The 14366-nt window shown below is 35.5% G+C and overlaps 1 protein-coding gene across 2 annotated transcripts in view; it reads left to right on the plus strand.

Annotated features, from left to right (window-relative positions):
- DYNC2H1 (dynein cytoplasmic 2 heavy chain 1) overlaps positions 1-14366 on the plus strand; it is a 158126-nt gene that overhangs the window by 6693 nt on the left and 137067 nt on the right. For both annotated transcript variants that reach the window (XM_062020393.1, XM_062020394.1), the window contains exons 2-15: positions 1688-1858; positions 2737-2872; positions 3356-3474; positions 4006-4150; positions 4911-5143; positions 5605-5739; positions 5836-5949; positions 6144-6255; positions 6513-6637; positions 7933-8108; positions 9722-9917; positions 11012-11107; positions 12592-12744; positions 12847-12945. In XM_062020393.1, the coding sequence (XP_061876377.1) occupies positions 1688-1858; positions 2737-2872; positions 3356-3474; positions 4006-4150; positions 4911-5143; positions 5605-5739; positions 5836-5949; positions 6144-6255; positions 6513-6637; positions 7933-8108; positions 9722-9917; positions 11012-11107; positions 12592-12744; positions 12847-12945 (2010 nt within the window). The remainder of the gene's footprint in view (positions 1-1687; positions 1859-2736; positions 2873-3355; positions 3475-4005; positions 4151-4910; positions 5144-5604; positions 5740-5835; positions 5950-6143; positions 6256-6512; positions 6638-7932; positions 8109-9721; positions 9918-11011; positions 11108-12591; positions 12745-12846; positions 12946-14366) is intronic.

Consider the following 14366-nt stretch of genomic DNA (forward strand, 5'->3'; position numbering starts at 1 on the left):
GGCTGGTTCAAAAAAGAAAAAGGGGGGAATTGTAGGCACAGACGTAGCTTGGACCAGCCAGCTTGAATAAAGATGGTAGGGATAAGTTAATGCAGCTGGCATGCTACTTCAGAAACAGGTGCTGCAAGTTAATCAATTGGGCCCTGGGTGATCTCATGGGCAGAAGCAGCATATAAGGAGGTAGCTAGCAAAGGAAGGGTGGCTTCGAGTCAACTCTGGTGGTTGTACTGTGTTGCCCCTGTACGTCTCTGCACGTGCATTACTTAGACCCTCTACGTCTTTGAGTGATTATTGCCTTCACAACAACAACAGTAATGCAGGCTGGAGAATGGCTCGTTGTCTTGTTGCAAATGCTAGCTGAAGTCTGATGTGTGTATTGTTCCTGAGTAAGGGTGCATGTGGATGAGTGAAGGGTGGATTACCAACATCCATGTGGCAAACATGGCCCAGTATGTGGCACATTAGACGGTATTTGACAAGTATTAAGGTGAATATTTGTCCAAGTCATGTATTTTGCAGATGGGTGTTTCCAGCTGTGAGTAAATCTGAGATTTGTTGTGTGAAATGTCCTACTCTGTGTTCAGTGAGTGATTCAGCTGAGCAGTACTGTGGGGCGCGATGTGCAGTGAATGTCACCGTGTAATCAGGGCATGATGTGGTGCCTGCAACATGGAGTATACAGGCAAAGTAGGGGTCTTGATGTGCATCCCATCACTCTGCTGTGAGACCTGGGAAATGATGTTTGTTATGTCCGTGTCATGATGTGTACCAGATTTTGGGATGTGCTGCTGCGACAATGTCTAATATACAAAGCCACAGTCAGCAGCTGTGGAAGATCAGATGCATATTGGGACTATAATGTATACCAGTGAAATAATGTCTGAAGGTGCAGAGCTAAAGGCTTGATAAGAAAGTAAAACCAATACTATTGGGTAAAACAGAAAGCTGTTCTTACTAGCCCTCTGTTCCTTTTAACAGAACATAAGTTTGCAGATATTTACGATGGCACGGAATTTGGGATTACAGCTAGTGTATTTTTTTGCTGTTGTCTAATCAAATGTTTAATGATGTTGCCTTGTTTCACGAATTCTCCTCAACTACAGTTTGAATAATTGATTTTATGATAGTTTTGGTAACTTTACTCATAAGTTGGACTATGAAGGGAGCAAGAGTCATGTTATAACTCGTGATTTTACTGATGAAGGAGCATGCCTTTCTCTGTCCTTGAGAAATCTATGATCTGCAATAGTGTTATGTATTTACAGATTCATGAGAACAATACTGAATATTTAGAAAAAATAGTCCCACAGTTAAGTAGCATCAAAATTCAATGAAAAAGATAGTCTTCATGCTTAGTTTTCTTTAGGTAAGATGGAGTTTCTGGTTTCTCCTGAGAAAGTGCCAAGTAGAATTTTCAGAATGGTGTAAATAATGGTGGTATTTATAAATGTTTTATAACGAAAGAAGGCACCATGGTGTTGGAATTCAGGTTCCGATGAACTCATAATAAAAGTTTTCATTTTCTCTGCAAATCAGATAGTACCAGAATGTTAGCAGAGGTCACGGGCAGTAATATGGTATTTTATACTTTGATTTAAACAACTTCTCTAAATGCTGTACGTAATTTAGTATAGTATGCAGTCACTAACAGTTTTCTAAACAAATCCTGTCTTCTTGATTATTTCAGATTGAAGCTACTCATTCAAAGAATAATGTTTTGGTGTTCTTTAAGCTGCGACCTGATGTAATTACAGAAGATAATCTTCATAGTAATATTCTGGTGTCATCTATGCTAGATTCACCAATTAACACCCTTTATCAAGCTGTACGACAAGTTTTTGCACCAGTGTTACTGAAGGTGAGCAAGATACCAATGTAAAGGTTCTGTAGATCTATATTGGAACATTGGAATTCCATGGGGTGATAGATCTAATTTATAAGTTAGAGAAGGTACTTCACCTCTTATCAGTAAGGATGAGAGGAGGATTCTGATCATACGTATGCCTGACTAGAAAAATGGAATATGCTGAGCAGTGGTAGTTAATGGAGATAACAGCTCCTTACTTCCTTTCCACCAGCAAATCTGGTCTTTTATCCTTTTCTTGTTTTTGATATTCTTGTATTTTAAATGAAATGTATAGGTCTGTATCATGCAAACTATGATTCTGTAATATGTGGCAGATAGATGTGCTAGGCTCTAGATTAATTTGTACAGCTGCATTTTTCATAGTTTTGCTTTTTTAAAATGTTCTGAGACTTTTCTTTCTGTTCAATTACAGGACATATATCCTTTGTGGATTTTTTGTCAAAAATGTTGACCAGAAGTTGAACAAACAGAATTTCAGCATTTAAATATTTTTAGTTTCTTGTATGTCATAATGTTAGTAAAATAATTTTAGAAAAACACACTAACTCAGTATTTGATTCTCTGAATTTCCAGATGCTACTATAGAAGTAGATTCCAATTGCATTAAACCTAAGACAATTAATTATGAAGATTTTTTAACACATTTTTAGGGTGCCTTTGTAAATACAAACCCTGACTTTTGATTTTGTGATAAAAATATTTTACAGTATTATTCTGAGTTGTTAAGTGAAAAAATGAATTATTACATTGTCTCATCACATGGCTGGTTACTAAAATTAATCTGAATGCTTTTGTAAAAAAAAAATAATGGGAGGAAAATAGTAATGGTTCTGTCATGCGATTCACAGTTTTTGAAATTTTCATTGCAGGATGAGAGATGGAGTGAAACATTTGATCCTAAACTCCAGAAACTTCTAAGTGAGCTCGAAGCTGGCTTGAGTTCTGTTCTCAGAAGATCAGATTCTAAATACATTGGAACTAAATTCAGTGAAGATGATGTGCAAGGTTTGTTTTGTAGTTACTCTTTTATACTTAATTTTAGATTAGGGGTATTACAGAATGGTAGGGATTGGAAGTGACCTCCAGAGATCATCCAGTCAAACCCCTGCTAAAGCAGGTCCACCTTGATCACGTCACACAGAAACCTGTCCAGGTGCGTTTTGAAAACCACCAGACTCCACACCCTCCCTGGGCAGCCTGTGCCAGGGCTCCCTTGCCCTCATAAAACTGAGTAAAGTATTTACAGGTTGAGTTTTCAGTCTTCATTACCCTAGTGACTGCAAAGTGTAAAATATAGCATTGTGATGAATAGTTTTGAATTGGTGTGATCAACTCTGGTCTCTTGGTATGAACTTGATACTCCATCTAGTCAGAGTCGAAATCGCATAACCATGTAGTAAAAATTTGCTTTAGAAGGTATATTCTGACTGATTATTTTGTGACTATTTGTGTATTTAATATTTAAATATTTTCTGATATTATTTACAGCTATACTTACACCAGCAGATGAATTTCAGTTCTGGACAGAATGTGCTCATCATGGGAGTAAATGGTGCAGTAAAGAGAGAGCTTCTCATTTTAAAGACTTATTTGAGGACATTGCTAAAGTATGTTTTCTTTTGTATCATCAGTGATGTATTTATAGATTTAGTAAAAAAATTCTTATGAAACTTACATCAGTATGTACCCTCTTTTCAAACTGGGAATATATAATTGTGTAGTTATTTTCTCTTGGGCAAAATTTTACTTTAAATTATGTTCATGTAGTTTCTAGTAACAATGAATGGTGCAGGGCAATTTGGCCACAGAATACTAAGAGCTACTGTAGAAATACAACAGCGTGCCATGATCTGTGAGGTAGAAATTCACTTATGAAATTACAAAAAATGCAGATGAGGATAATGCTATCAGGCAACATTTCTGGCACCTGTAAAATGATTGAATATTGCTTCAGATATCAATGCATGCTTCACATAAATAAACTTACACAAATGCTTGTTTTTTCAAGAGGATTGTGCCATATTTTGTTAAGCAATAAACCCCAGGAAACTGTAGCAATTGCCAGCTTCAGAAAAGTATAAACATTTCTATGATAGTCGTTGCAAAGTAATCGTATTAAGGATATTTTTTTTTTCTAGGACTATTACAGTTTGGATAGTCTCTCATTATTTGAAGTTGTGGATTTGGTGGAGACTACCAAAGATACCGTTGATGGTGTGTGGAGACAAACAGAACACGATCCTTATCCTCAGCCACGCATGCATAATCTCTTGGATGTAATAGGTAAACCATTATGCAGTCTTTGTTAAAGAAACAGTTGAGAAAAAGTAAAATGAATCCTTGAGCAGAGACCTTCTTTCTCCTAAAGGCACCAGTGATAGCCTTCAGCGTTAAGGTGCTTTCTTCTTGTAATTATGATCTATAATTATTATTTGCCTTAAAGTACCCAATAATTTAGGCAATTCTCTTAGATGCCTTGACACATGCTTGGGAAGATGATAGATATAACAAGATGAAGTTGAGTACCTTTCAGCCTATGGACTGGATTTGTCTTGCTTCCATTTAACTCCCTGTTGTTCTCTCAAAGGAGAAACTTTGCTCACATAAACCCCTTTTGAAGGTTGATTTGGTAGTCTGGGGGTGAGAACAGGATGTGCACATAAGTTTCGTCTCAGAAAAAGTCCCACACTGTGGGACAGGTTTAAGACTGAGTTTGTTGCCGCCAGATGTGTGTGTGCATGAGAGGAAGGATTACTGGGGACAGGCAGCTACTGCCATTAGAACTCATAAAGAGAGATACTTATGTGTGGATTCCAGAATCCAAATCTGTCAGCTTCTCACATTGGACCACCCTCTGTTAACCTTGAAGTATTTAAGAGATTTATTGTATCTGAAACAAAGTAATCAGTTATTGTGACATTTGTGTAGTTTGAAATCAAGTTGTTAATGTTTAGTTTTTTAAAAACATGATTGGAACATGGTGTAGCATTCAAAAGAATTATTTTAAACAAACATTGGTTTTGTATACATTTTTGTGTTCTAGGCGGGTCACTAGGTAGGTATGTTCAGAAGAAATTAGCAGCTTTGAATTTGTGGGAAGATGTTTTTCACAGCGTTAAAGAAAATCTGAAGGCTGGCATCTTGATTTGTGAGCAGTGGGTGTCAGCTTGTGAGTACCTAACTGGACAACTGTGGCAACGTTATACTCTACATCCGTGGAAAAATGAGAAATACGTCCCTGAATCATTAGCCAAACTTGGCAAACGTCTTGATGAGGTAGAAATTTTAATTATACACGTTTTATTTCATTAGACACAGAATTGACAGTTTTATTTTTAAGTTAAAGGAGGAATTAAAATACTTTCATAGTATTTTCAGAATCAGATGTTGTTTCCAAATCCATGTTTTCCTAAGCCTTTCAAACTTTCATGTAAAAAGGAGCGGGATAGGGGAATGGAGTGTTGTGCTTGTGCTCTTTGCTTCTGAATGTAAGTTTTCATAGAATCATAGAATGGTGGGGGTTGGAAGGGACCTTTAGAGATCGTCTTGTCCAACACCCCTGCCAAAGAAAGGTCCACCTAGATCAGGTCACACAGGAATGTGTCTACGTGGGTTTTGAAAACCTCTGGAGAAGGAGACTCCACACCCTCCCTGGACAGCCTTTCCTCACGTAAAAATATTTTATATATTCTTTATGTAAAAATCTTTTGGATATATATATTTTTTTCCCATTCTAGGTGCTAACTGTTAGAACACTGCATGAAAAACTTAGATTCTTTTTGCCAGCTGGAGAACAACATACTTTACATCTCGCCCAAGTGTTTGAACCCTTTGCTGGCCTAAATCCTGTACACTATAATCCTTACACTGAGGTATAGTGCTTTTTTTTTTAATGTAGTCTCATTCCTTCTGTGACTTTTAATTACGTATATGGATAGTCCTAAACTAACATATGAACTGATTTCTAGCCATTATGGAAAGCAGCAGTCTCTCAGTATGAAAGAATTATTGCACCAGCAGAACAAAAAGTGGCAAGCAAATTGAAGAAATTTATTTCAGAAATTCAGGACAGTCCTCAGCAGGTATGTGTATTTTTGTTGGCTGAAAACTTTCCTAAAGGTAAAGCTACTGAATTCTTAAGCAGTCAGTTTAGAGCACAGGAATAAGTACTTAGAGCCAAAGACATTGCTTATGAACACCACCAATGAGTAGTGTCAGAATATGTTGATTTTTTTTTCAGGAGAAAGAGATAACTTTTTAAAACTTCATATTCCAGATTCTTCAAACATTTCAGAAATATAAGGAACTGATAAAGCATCCAAATATAAGCAAAGAATTGCTTTTTGAAAGGGAAACATTGCTAGCAAGACTTCAAGATTATGTCAAAGGTAAAAATGTATTTAAAAGTATTTAATTACTTTTTTTTGGTAAATACTGGAATTCTTTGTTACACCGAATCACAAAATCTTAAGGGTTGGAATGGACCTTGAATGATCATCTAGTCCAACTCCCCTGTCAGAGCAGGACCTCCTATTAACTTTTAGAAATATATCGGTATCCCTAGTGTATTTTTATAATTACAATAATGATTTTAAGCTTATTCAGTTAGGTTTCTGTTCTAACGTTATTTTTTTGCTTGTTTTAGACTGTCAGACAGACTTTGAAACTCGATGCCATGGTGTTCCTGGTGATGTTTCTGGACCCTTGTCAGGCAAAAACCTTTCTGAAGTTGTCAATAATATTGTGTGGGTACAGCAGCTGGAGCTGAAGGTAACAGGTTCTATTACATAGTATTATCATAGAATGTAAAACATGGCATTTGAGATTTATGTGGGGAATTTCCCACACAAAAAATGTGGATTTTGTGAGTTGTATAATCAAGATTCCTTATCAGTGGTGCTGCTTGCTAAGTTGAATTTCATTATGTGGCCAGGAAGACAGGCTTTTCCTAATACACTGAACTGCCTGGCAATAAAAAAGACCAAAATTCTGAGAGGAAATATTTTTGTTAATTTTTACGTTCCGATTTGTGTATTTAAATTGTGTTTAAGATTTATCCATAGCCAGATTCTCACATCCTAATTCTCACTTGTTCTTACTAATCTGTGTGGTGTCCCCTTGAAATCAAAAGAATTTCTTGTTAGTACTTTCTACGTTAGTGCTTGCCAAGGAATTTATTATAGAGACTGTAGTAAATGTCAAATGATAGTGTATTCTCTTGCAACAGACAAGTGTAAAATATATTAAACTCTGTTTTACATTATTTTCCTTATATTGTATTTACACTTGAGTTGGAAACTCTTGAACTTTTTTTGGAAAGTATTGACTAGTTAAAAGCAAAATGTTGGGGTTTTTTTTTTTTGTTTTGAATGTAAGTGCCATTTGCAGTAACTACAGATTTGAATGAGACTAGAACTTAATTATCCCAGAATAACTGTTAGCCCAATTATTTGGCATTCACTTGTGATTTGCGGAAACTTCAAGGGCCCGTTTCAACTGACTGACAAAGCTGGAGGTCTTAAAGGTCTTACTCTATTACGTGTCCTACTTTGTGAAACCCGAGTTGCTATTGTCCCCTATTATTTCTTCTGCTTGGTCTGCTAAAGACTTGGAGAGCAGTTCAGCTGATATATGTCAGTGGTGTGGTTTTAATTGTGCTTGGTCTTCACTGATTATGTTGACTAGAGTTTAGATTAATTTGTCCACATTTTGATGTGAAAGTTTTGAAATCCCTTTGAGTATTGGCATGGATCTTACAGATACAACAAAGGATGTGTGGGATATACATTTATATGCAACTTTATGGACGATTAACTAAAGACTGCGTGCAATACTCAGGGTTACCTTAATAGTATGTAGATACCTGTGGTGGACAACTTATTCAGACCCAGTTTACTGTGATGGGAATTGGAACATCTGAGATGCAATTCAGCATTCACTTTTTTTTCCCGAATCTGTGTTTGAATCCCACTTGGATATTTTGTTACTGACTTTTATTGTGATTTTTTTTGTTTTGTGGTTAAATACTGGAAGTTAAGCTTATTTTCCTTGTGATTGTGTTTAAGGTGGATGATGCCATCAGGCTGGCAGAGGCCCTTCTGTCTGACTTGTCTGGATTTCAAACTTTTCATCAAAGTGCAGATTCATTTCTGGAACAGTTAAAAGTATATGAACAAGAACAATTTGATGATTGGTCTAGGAATATCCAGTCAGAATTATCAAATCCCAAGTCAGGACTTTGGTAAATACATTCTTATTTGAACACTGTTAATGCTGAAATTTATAGTGTAGTGTAACTCAATACAACTTGAAAAGGGAATAACAAATTTAACAGAATTGAGAAAGAGTGGAGAAACAAAATGAAAGAGTCTATTGCATCATCCCAACAGGCTTGGTTGATAAGATCAAGTGTACCAGAGTGGTCTTAATAACTAAACTTGCAGTTTCTATTGGCACCTGAAATGGAAGACATCTTTGGTTTGCTTGTTGTTACTGCTTGTTGTCCATTGTAATCCACATAGTGATAATATCTAGAAACCAGATGAGATTAGAGTATATCTGTGATATACAGATGGCACATAGAGAATCACAAATGAATTGTTATTCACAAGAAATTCTGCAGTCTGAATAGAGAAGACGAAAAAAAGGGTAAAAAAAAATCAATTTAAACCTCATGAATTGCATTGCTCAATATAATGAAATTACTTTATAGGATTGTAGAATGTTTTTGAATGGATGTCTGCACCTCTGAGTGTTGCAAACTTTCTTTGAAAAAAGAGTTTGTCTGCAGTTTCAGGGGATCCAGGAGTTGATGCTTAGGTATAAACTTTAATTTTATGGAAAACACTCAAATATAACAGATTAACAGATCAACACTCCAGTATATAACAGCAATCTAATTTATTAGTACTGGTTTGTTTTTTTTTATTATAAGATTTTAAAAGATTTGAAGAGATTAATTAAAAGGAAAAGAAGTAGCTTATGGGCTCAAGGTGTGCCTATGAAGGTTTAGATTGGATATTAGGAAGAACTTTTTCACCAAGAGGGTTATTAAGCATTGGAGTGGGCTGCTCAGGGAGGTTGCTGTGTTGTGGAGTCACCATCCCTAGAGATATTTAAAAGATGCATAGATGAGGTGCTGAGGGACATGGTTTAGTGGTGGGTTTGGCAGTGTGAGGTTAGTGGTTGGACTCAATGATCTTAAAGGTCTTTTCCAACTGTAATGATTCTGATTCTATAATTCATTACAAAGAGGAGTGCATGGGTATGGGAAATAGAAAAAGATGAGGAAAAAAGTGGAAAAAATTAGTAAAGCTGAAGTTCTTATGAAAGGAGCCCAGAAGGATGGTAGTAGAAGCATTACTACACAAGAAAAAAAAAAGAATAAAATGTAAAGATAGTCTTATGTTCTCATTGGCATCTGATTATATACATCAAAAAGTTCCACTGATCCAAATCCTGATTCTTGGATCAATTCCCTCAGGGAATTTCTTCCCTTTTGAAATGCTGAAATCTGAGGCCTGTAAAGTGTCTGCTTGAAAGAATACAATGGATCCAGTGTATTTGAGAAATACTATCTGTCTGTGAGTTGTATGTTAACTATTGTAACAAGCTAGTACCAATGCCTACTATTGATAGACATTGTTAATTTCTTCTTGTCTTCACTGGATTTGAATTAAGAGAAAGGTAATGGAATAATTTATGAGTAAATTAAAATGTTAATCAATATAGAAAAAGGTAATAGAATGACATGAAGCTTTTTAGAATCGTTCATTACATTATTACAAAATGCACCTAAGAAAAGATCAATATCAAATTATATTCAATAATATGTTTAATTTGATTTTGGTTTAGCCTCCAAGCTAATAGTCCTGTAATGGAGTTGGATCACGTGCTTGGAACATTAAATGTACTTTATTCAGATCGTTTAGTGACTCTCCTAAGAGAAGTACGTCAACTGTCAGCCCTTGGTTTTGCTATACCAGCTAAAATACAGCATGTTGCAAACACTGCACAGAAGTTCTGTAAGCAGGCCATCATCCTCAAACAGGTATTAGAATAAATGCTGTAATAACTTCCTGTTCTAATTCCCATCTTCAGTAGTAGAACTTTTCTAGACTATTATGTTTTCAGACTGTGTGGTTAAGCTTTTTGCTGTATTTGTCTGTATGAGAGTGGCTTGTTTCTTGAACAAATAAGCTGAGTCATTAAAAGAAAACAAATATAAAGAAAAGCCTTACAGTTTCACAATGTGTCTATTTGCAAAGAAACACAGTAAAGCCATGTGAAGTTACTGTATGAATATACAAAAAAACCCCACAAGTAATTTATTGATCTCCTGGCTTTAGTCACAGTTTCTAATTGTTATAACTGGAGGAAAATGTCATAAAAAAGGCCAGCTTGTCCTCATCAATTTTCAACTGAAAATATAAGTATTTTAAGGGAAATATGTTTTTTTGAGGGGTTTGTTCTTTGATTGTAATCAATACCACATAAGTTTTTATTTGACTTAGAAAGACCATTTCAGATTTTCTTCTGTTACTGTAAGATGCAAGAATGAATATGTATATATTAGTAAAAATTCTGTGATACATAGGCTCAATCTCATTTCATGTCAGGTGCCGTTGGTACCTGGGATTCCCGCATAGCTGAGGCAAAGGTGACACAAGACCTACAAGATACCCATGCATCTGGATCACTGACAGGTGTCCAAGTGGAAACCTTAGTCATCTTAAAAAGCACTAGATATCCATGTGTGGGCAGATAAACTGAGTAGTAGGGTATCCTTTTTACTCCAGCTGCCAATCTGGAAGTAAATAGATGGCTTTCAGGTCTTATGTCGTATCCTGGTTTATATCATTGACAGTTCTGAAGACTGAACCTATTTCACTTAAGGTGAAGTATAATCACCTCAGATGTGTAAGTAGCAGTCTTTTTTGCTATTACAATTCATCACTAGAAGAAGATAGGTTCACATTAGCATTGCATGAGTGTTTTATTTTTGTAAACATTTTACTGATATAGTTAATTTCAATTTCTTAATGGTATTGATTGGATGATACTTTCAGAAGTATCCTGCAGTACATTTTTTAGCATATAAATGTTTTTATCTGTTCTTGTATATTTAATCTCTCCATTTTACAGGTGGCACATTTTTATAATTCAATTGATCAACAAATGATTGAGAGTCAGAAGCCAATGATGTTACAATCTGCTCTAGCATTTGAACAGATCATTAAGGTGAAAGAATTCCCACTCTTTGTATTTTTAATTTCAATGTTATCTGTGCATATTTACTGAATTTATTGCTAGACTTCTTAGCTGTATCCTTCCCATACAAGCAATAACATATGTTTAATTAACATTTCTTGAAATCAGTGCACCTTTGGGCAGGTTGAAAGACTGTAGTTTTCTGTTTTAGATTAAGAACAAATAAATCTGTAGATTATTGATTTGCATATCCAGTTTGTTACAGTCAGTTGATGTTCAGGTATAATATGGTTATTCTGAGAAGAAGGGAGTTTTTTTAATTCTTAGGAAGTTCACTGTGCCTAAATAAGGTTTAGATTTTTTAAAGGAATATGGAGCAATTTGTATGAATTTATTTATTGTAATTTTTCTGCTTTGAAAGGATAATATGAAAAACATTACGCTACAATCTTCATATTTTTAACACTATGTCTCTATTTTATGTCTGGAGAAACATGTTGTATATCATGAACTCATGAGTTTAAAACACTCCACCCTCTTGCAACACTTTTTGCAACATGAGAATGGCTGAAGAATTGTAACATATCTATAAACGCTGTATTGGGCAAGTGAATAATGCCTCCAGAGCAAGCATTGCAGAAAGAATTGGAAATTCACTCATGAGAAGCATTTTGCAAGAAGGAGTCTAAGAATGGGGATGAAAGCAGAAGAGATATTTGAGGTTGGAATTAGTTCACATAAAATGGTGCAGAGTCCAGACCAAACTGTAGATTCAGAAGTGGCCTGGAAAAAGTTCTTAAACTGTGGCTTAAATTTTCCTCTGGCTAGCTGCAGATGATGTCACAGACATCTTTAATGTGCAGACCCTAAGATAATGATCAAATGATGCAGAAATGTTCAAATCCACAATGTGGTCTTCTATTGATATGATTTCTGCCCTACATCTTTTAGGAATAGGTCCAGCTATGTGAGTTCAGATGATTTTGTCTTCTGATTTTCTGCTATAAATTTATCAAAATGTATAATCCCCCCAGAATCTTAATAAAAAGCCCAGAGAGATGGAACTCTCCAAAGCTGCTTATAAGTCAGTTGAATTTTACAATGTAATAAAAAAAATTAATTTATTTTAAATAGGTGAAATTGTATAGAAATTATTAGTGTCGCATTTTGGGTTTTGATCTATGCAGAACAAAGAGGAAAGGAGGAATTTAAAGTATCCTTTCAGCTTCAGATGTCTGCTCATGTGTGTAGGGCAGAGGTCTCAACATCGGGGAATTTATTTCAAGCTCTATTGAGAGTCTGGCATTAATCCTACCCCATTGCATTGAGATAGCTATAATGGTATGCCTATGTGTCTGTAATTTGTTGATTGCTTCTAGTGCAGTAGTGAGAGAAGGACATCCTCCATTTTTTCCTATGAATAAAGCTATCTTTCTCATATTACCCCTTTCTGTATGCTAGCTCGGTAGATTGTATTTGTCATCAAATCTTTCAAAGTTTGTGTATTTTTCCAGGATTCAAAATCTGGTCCTGGAGGAAAAGGTCGAATTACATGGGATAATCCTAGAGAACTGGAAGCTTATATCCAAAAACTTCAAGCTGCTGCTGAACGGCTTTCCAGTGAAAATAGAAAGCTAAGAAAGTGGCACACAAAATTCATTGAAAAGGTATATTTTCCAGGTGAAACTGAAATCATGTCTTGTATAGCTTACTTTACCCTTTACCTTATGTGATGATGAATATGATATTCTTTTAAATTCTTTTAACAGGTTATATCTCTCATGAATATTGATCTACTTCGTCAGCAGCAGCGTTGGAAAGATGGGCTACAGGAGCTCAGAACTGGTTTTGCCAGCCTCGAGTCACAGGCAGGATTTGACTATTCAATATTTGACTTTACAACAGTAATCAAGATTTAAGACTCAAACATAGTATGATTGAATTAATTTTGATTAAGGAGTTACTAGCTAGCTGACTATGTACTAGTTGATACCAGAAATGAGGTAAAATCTCAGATGAGGAGGATGAAGATAAATTTTTGTGTCATACTAGTAATGGGAGAACAACCCTTGTTCAGATGTCAGGGCTTAAATGAAGAAATGGGAAAACCTTAGATCATTTATATCCAATGTTTGAGCCGTTAATGCAAGCTAAAGTAAATTGCTACAGATATGAGTGATCCACAGGCAGGATAGAACAAATGTATACAATTTACAATAAGAATGCATTTCTGCCTGAAATAACGACTTTTTATTTTCTCATTTATCAACTGTCAACTTGTAGAATGCAACCATTTATGTTGGAAAAGACTCTTAAAATCATCTAGTAAGATGACTAAAGCCCAACATCAGTGTGTCTCCAAAAATTGATAATCAGGAAAAAGAAGCAAGAGGCCTGTGTGACCTGATCCAGGTGGAATTGCTTTAGCAGGGAGGTGGGCCCAGATGATCTTGTAGAGGTCTCTCCTAACCCCTACTGTTCTGTGATCCTGTGACTAAGATTTTGATTAAGAATATAATCGAAGTAACTAGATAGTATCACCTAAGCTATTTTGAGGTATCAAAGTCAGTTTAATTTTTCCTGTAGCCTTCAGGAGTAATAAAGATTTATTCTTAGATACATGGGTTCTTATTTTTTCTAATGTAAAGTCAGATTATTTTACTTGGTGTTTGCCAGTCAAGTAAATGCAGTATTTTTACTGTATTTTTCTATATAATTTTTTCATACAATCATAAATCCATCTTCTCAAGATAATATTAGTAGTAAATGAGTTCATTGATTCAGTTTTTAGCTTGTAATTTCTCTTGAAATTTAGTTTGTAGATTTATGTATCAAAGTCAATATATTTTGTGAAAATGAATAATCTATATTTGCTTTAAGATGTTTGAAAGTTGTTTTGGTATTACAGATTATTTTATATGGAAAATTAACTAAACTGTGTTCAGTCACCTTTTTTATCCTTGGCTATAAGAAGTAAAACTTAACCAAGTGTACCCTATTTTCACCATCCAAAAACTAGATTTGAAGGGGGAAAGGGGCAAGATCAGGCTTTGGTTGACAAAGTCTCTTAGGAGACAGACCTGAAGGGCAGAGGAGTCCAAGAAGGCTGGACATTTTTCATGTAGGAGATCTTAAAGGTACAGAATCAAGGTGTGCCCATGTGTGGTAAGATGAGTTGGTAGGGCAGAAGACTGTACTGGCTGAACAGGGAGCTTCTGCTGGAGCTCAGGAAGGAAAAGAGAGTTGATGAGCTTTGGAAGAAGGGACGGTCAACTCAGGAAAACTTCAA

The sequence above is a fragment of the Colius striatus genome, chromosome 1 (assembly GCF_028858725.1).
Source record: "Colius striatus isolate bColStr4 chromosome 1, bColStr4.1.hap1, whole genome shotgun sequence".
Taxonomy (NCBI): Eukaryota; Metazoa; Chordata; class Aves; order Coliiformes; family Coliidae; genus Colius; species Colius striatus.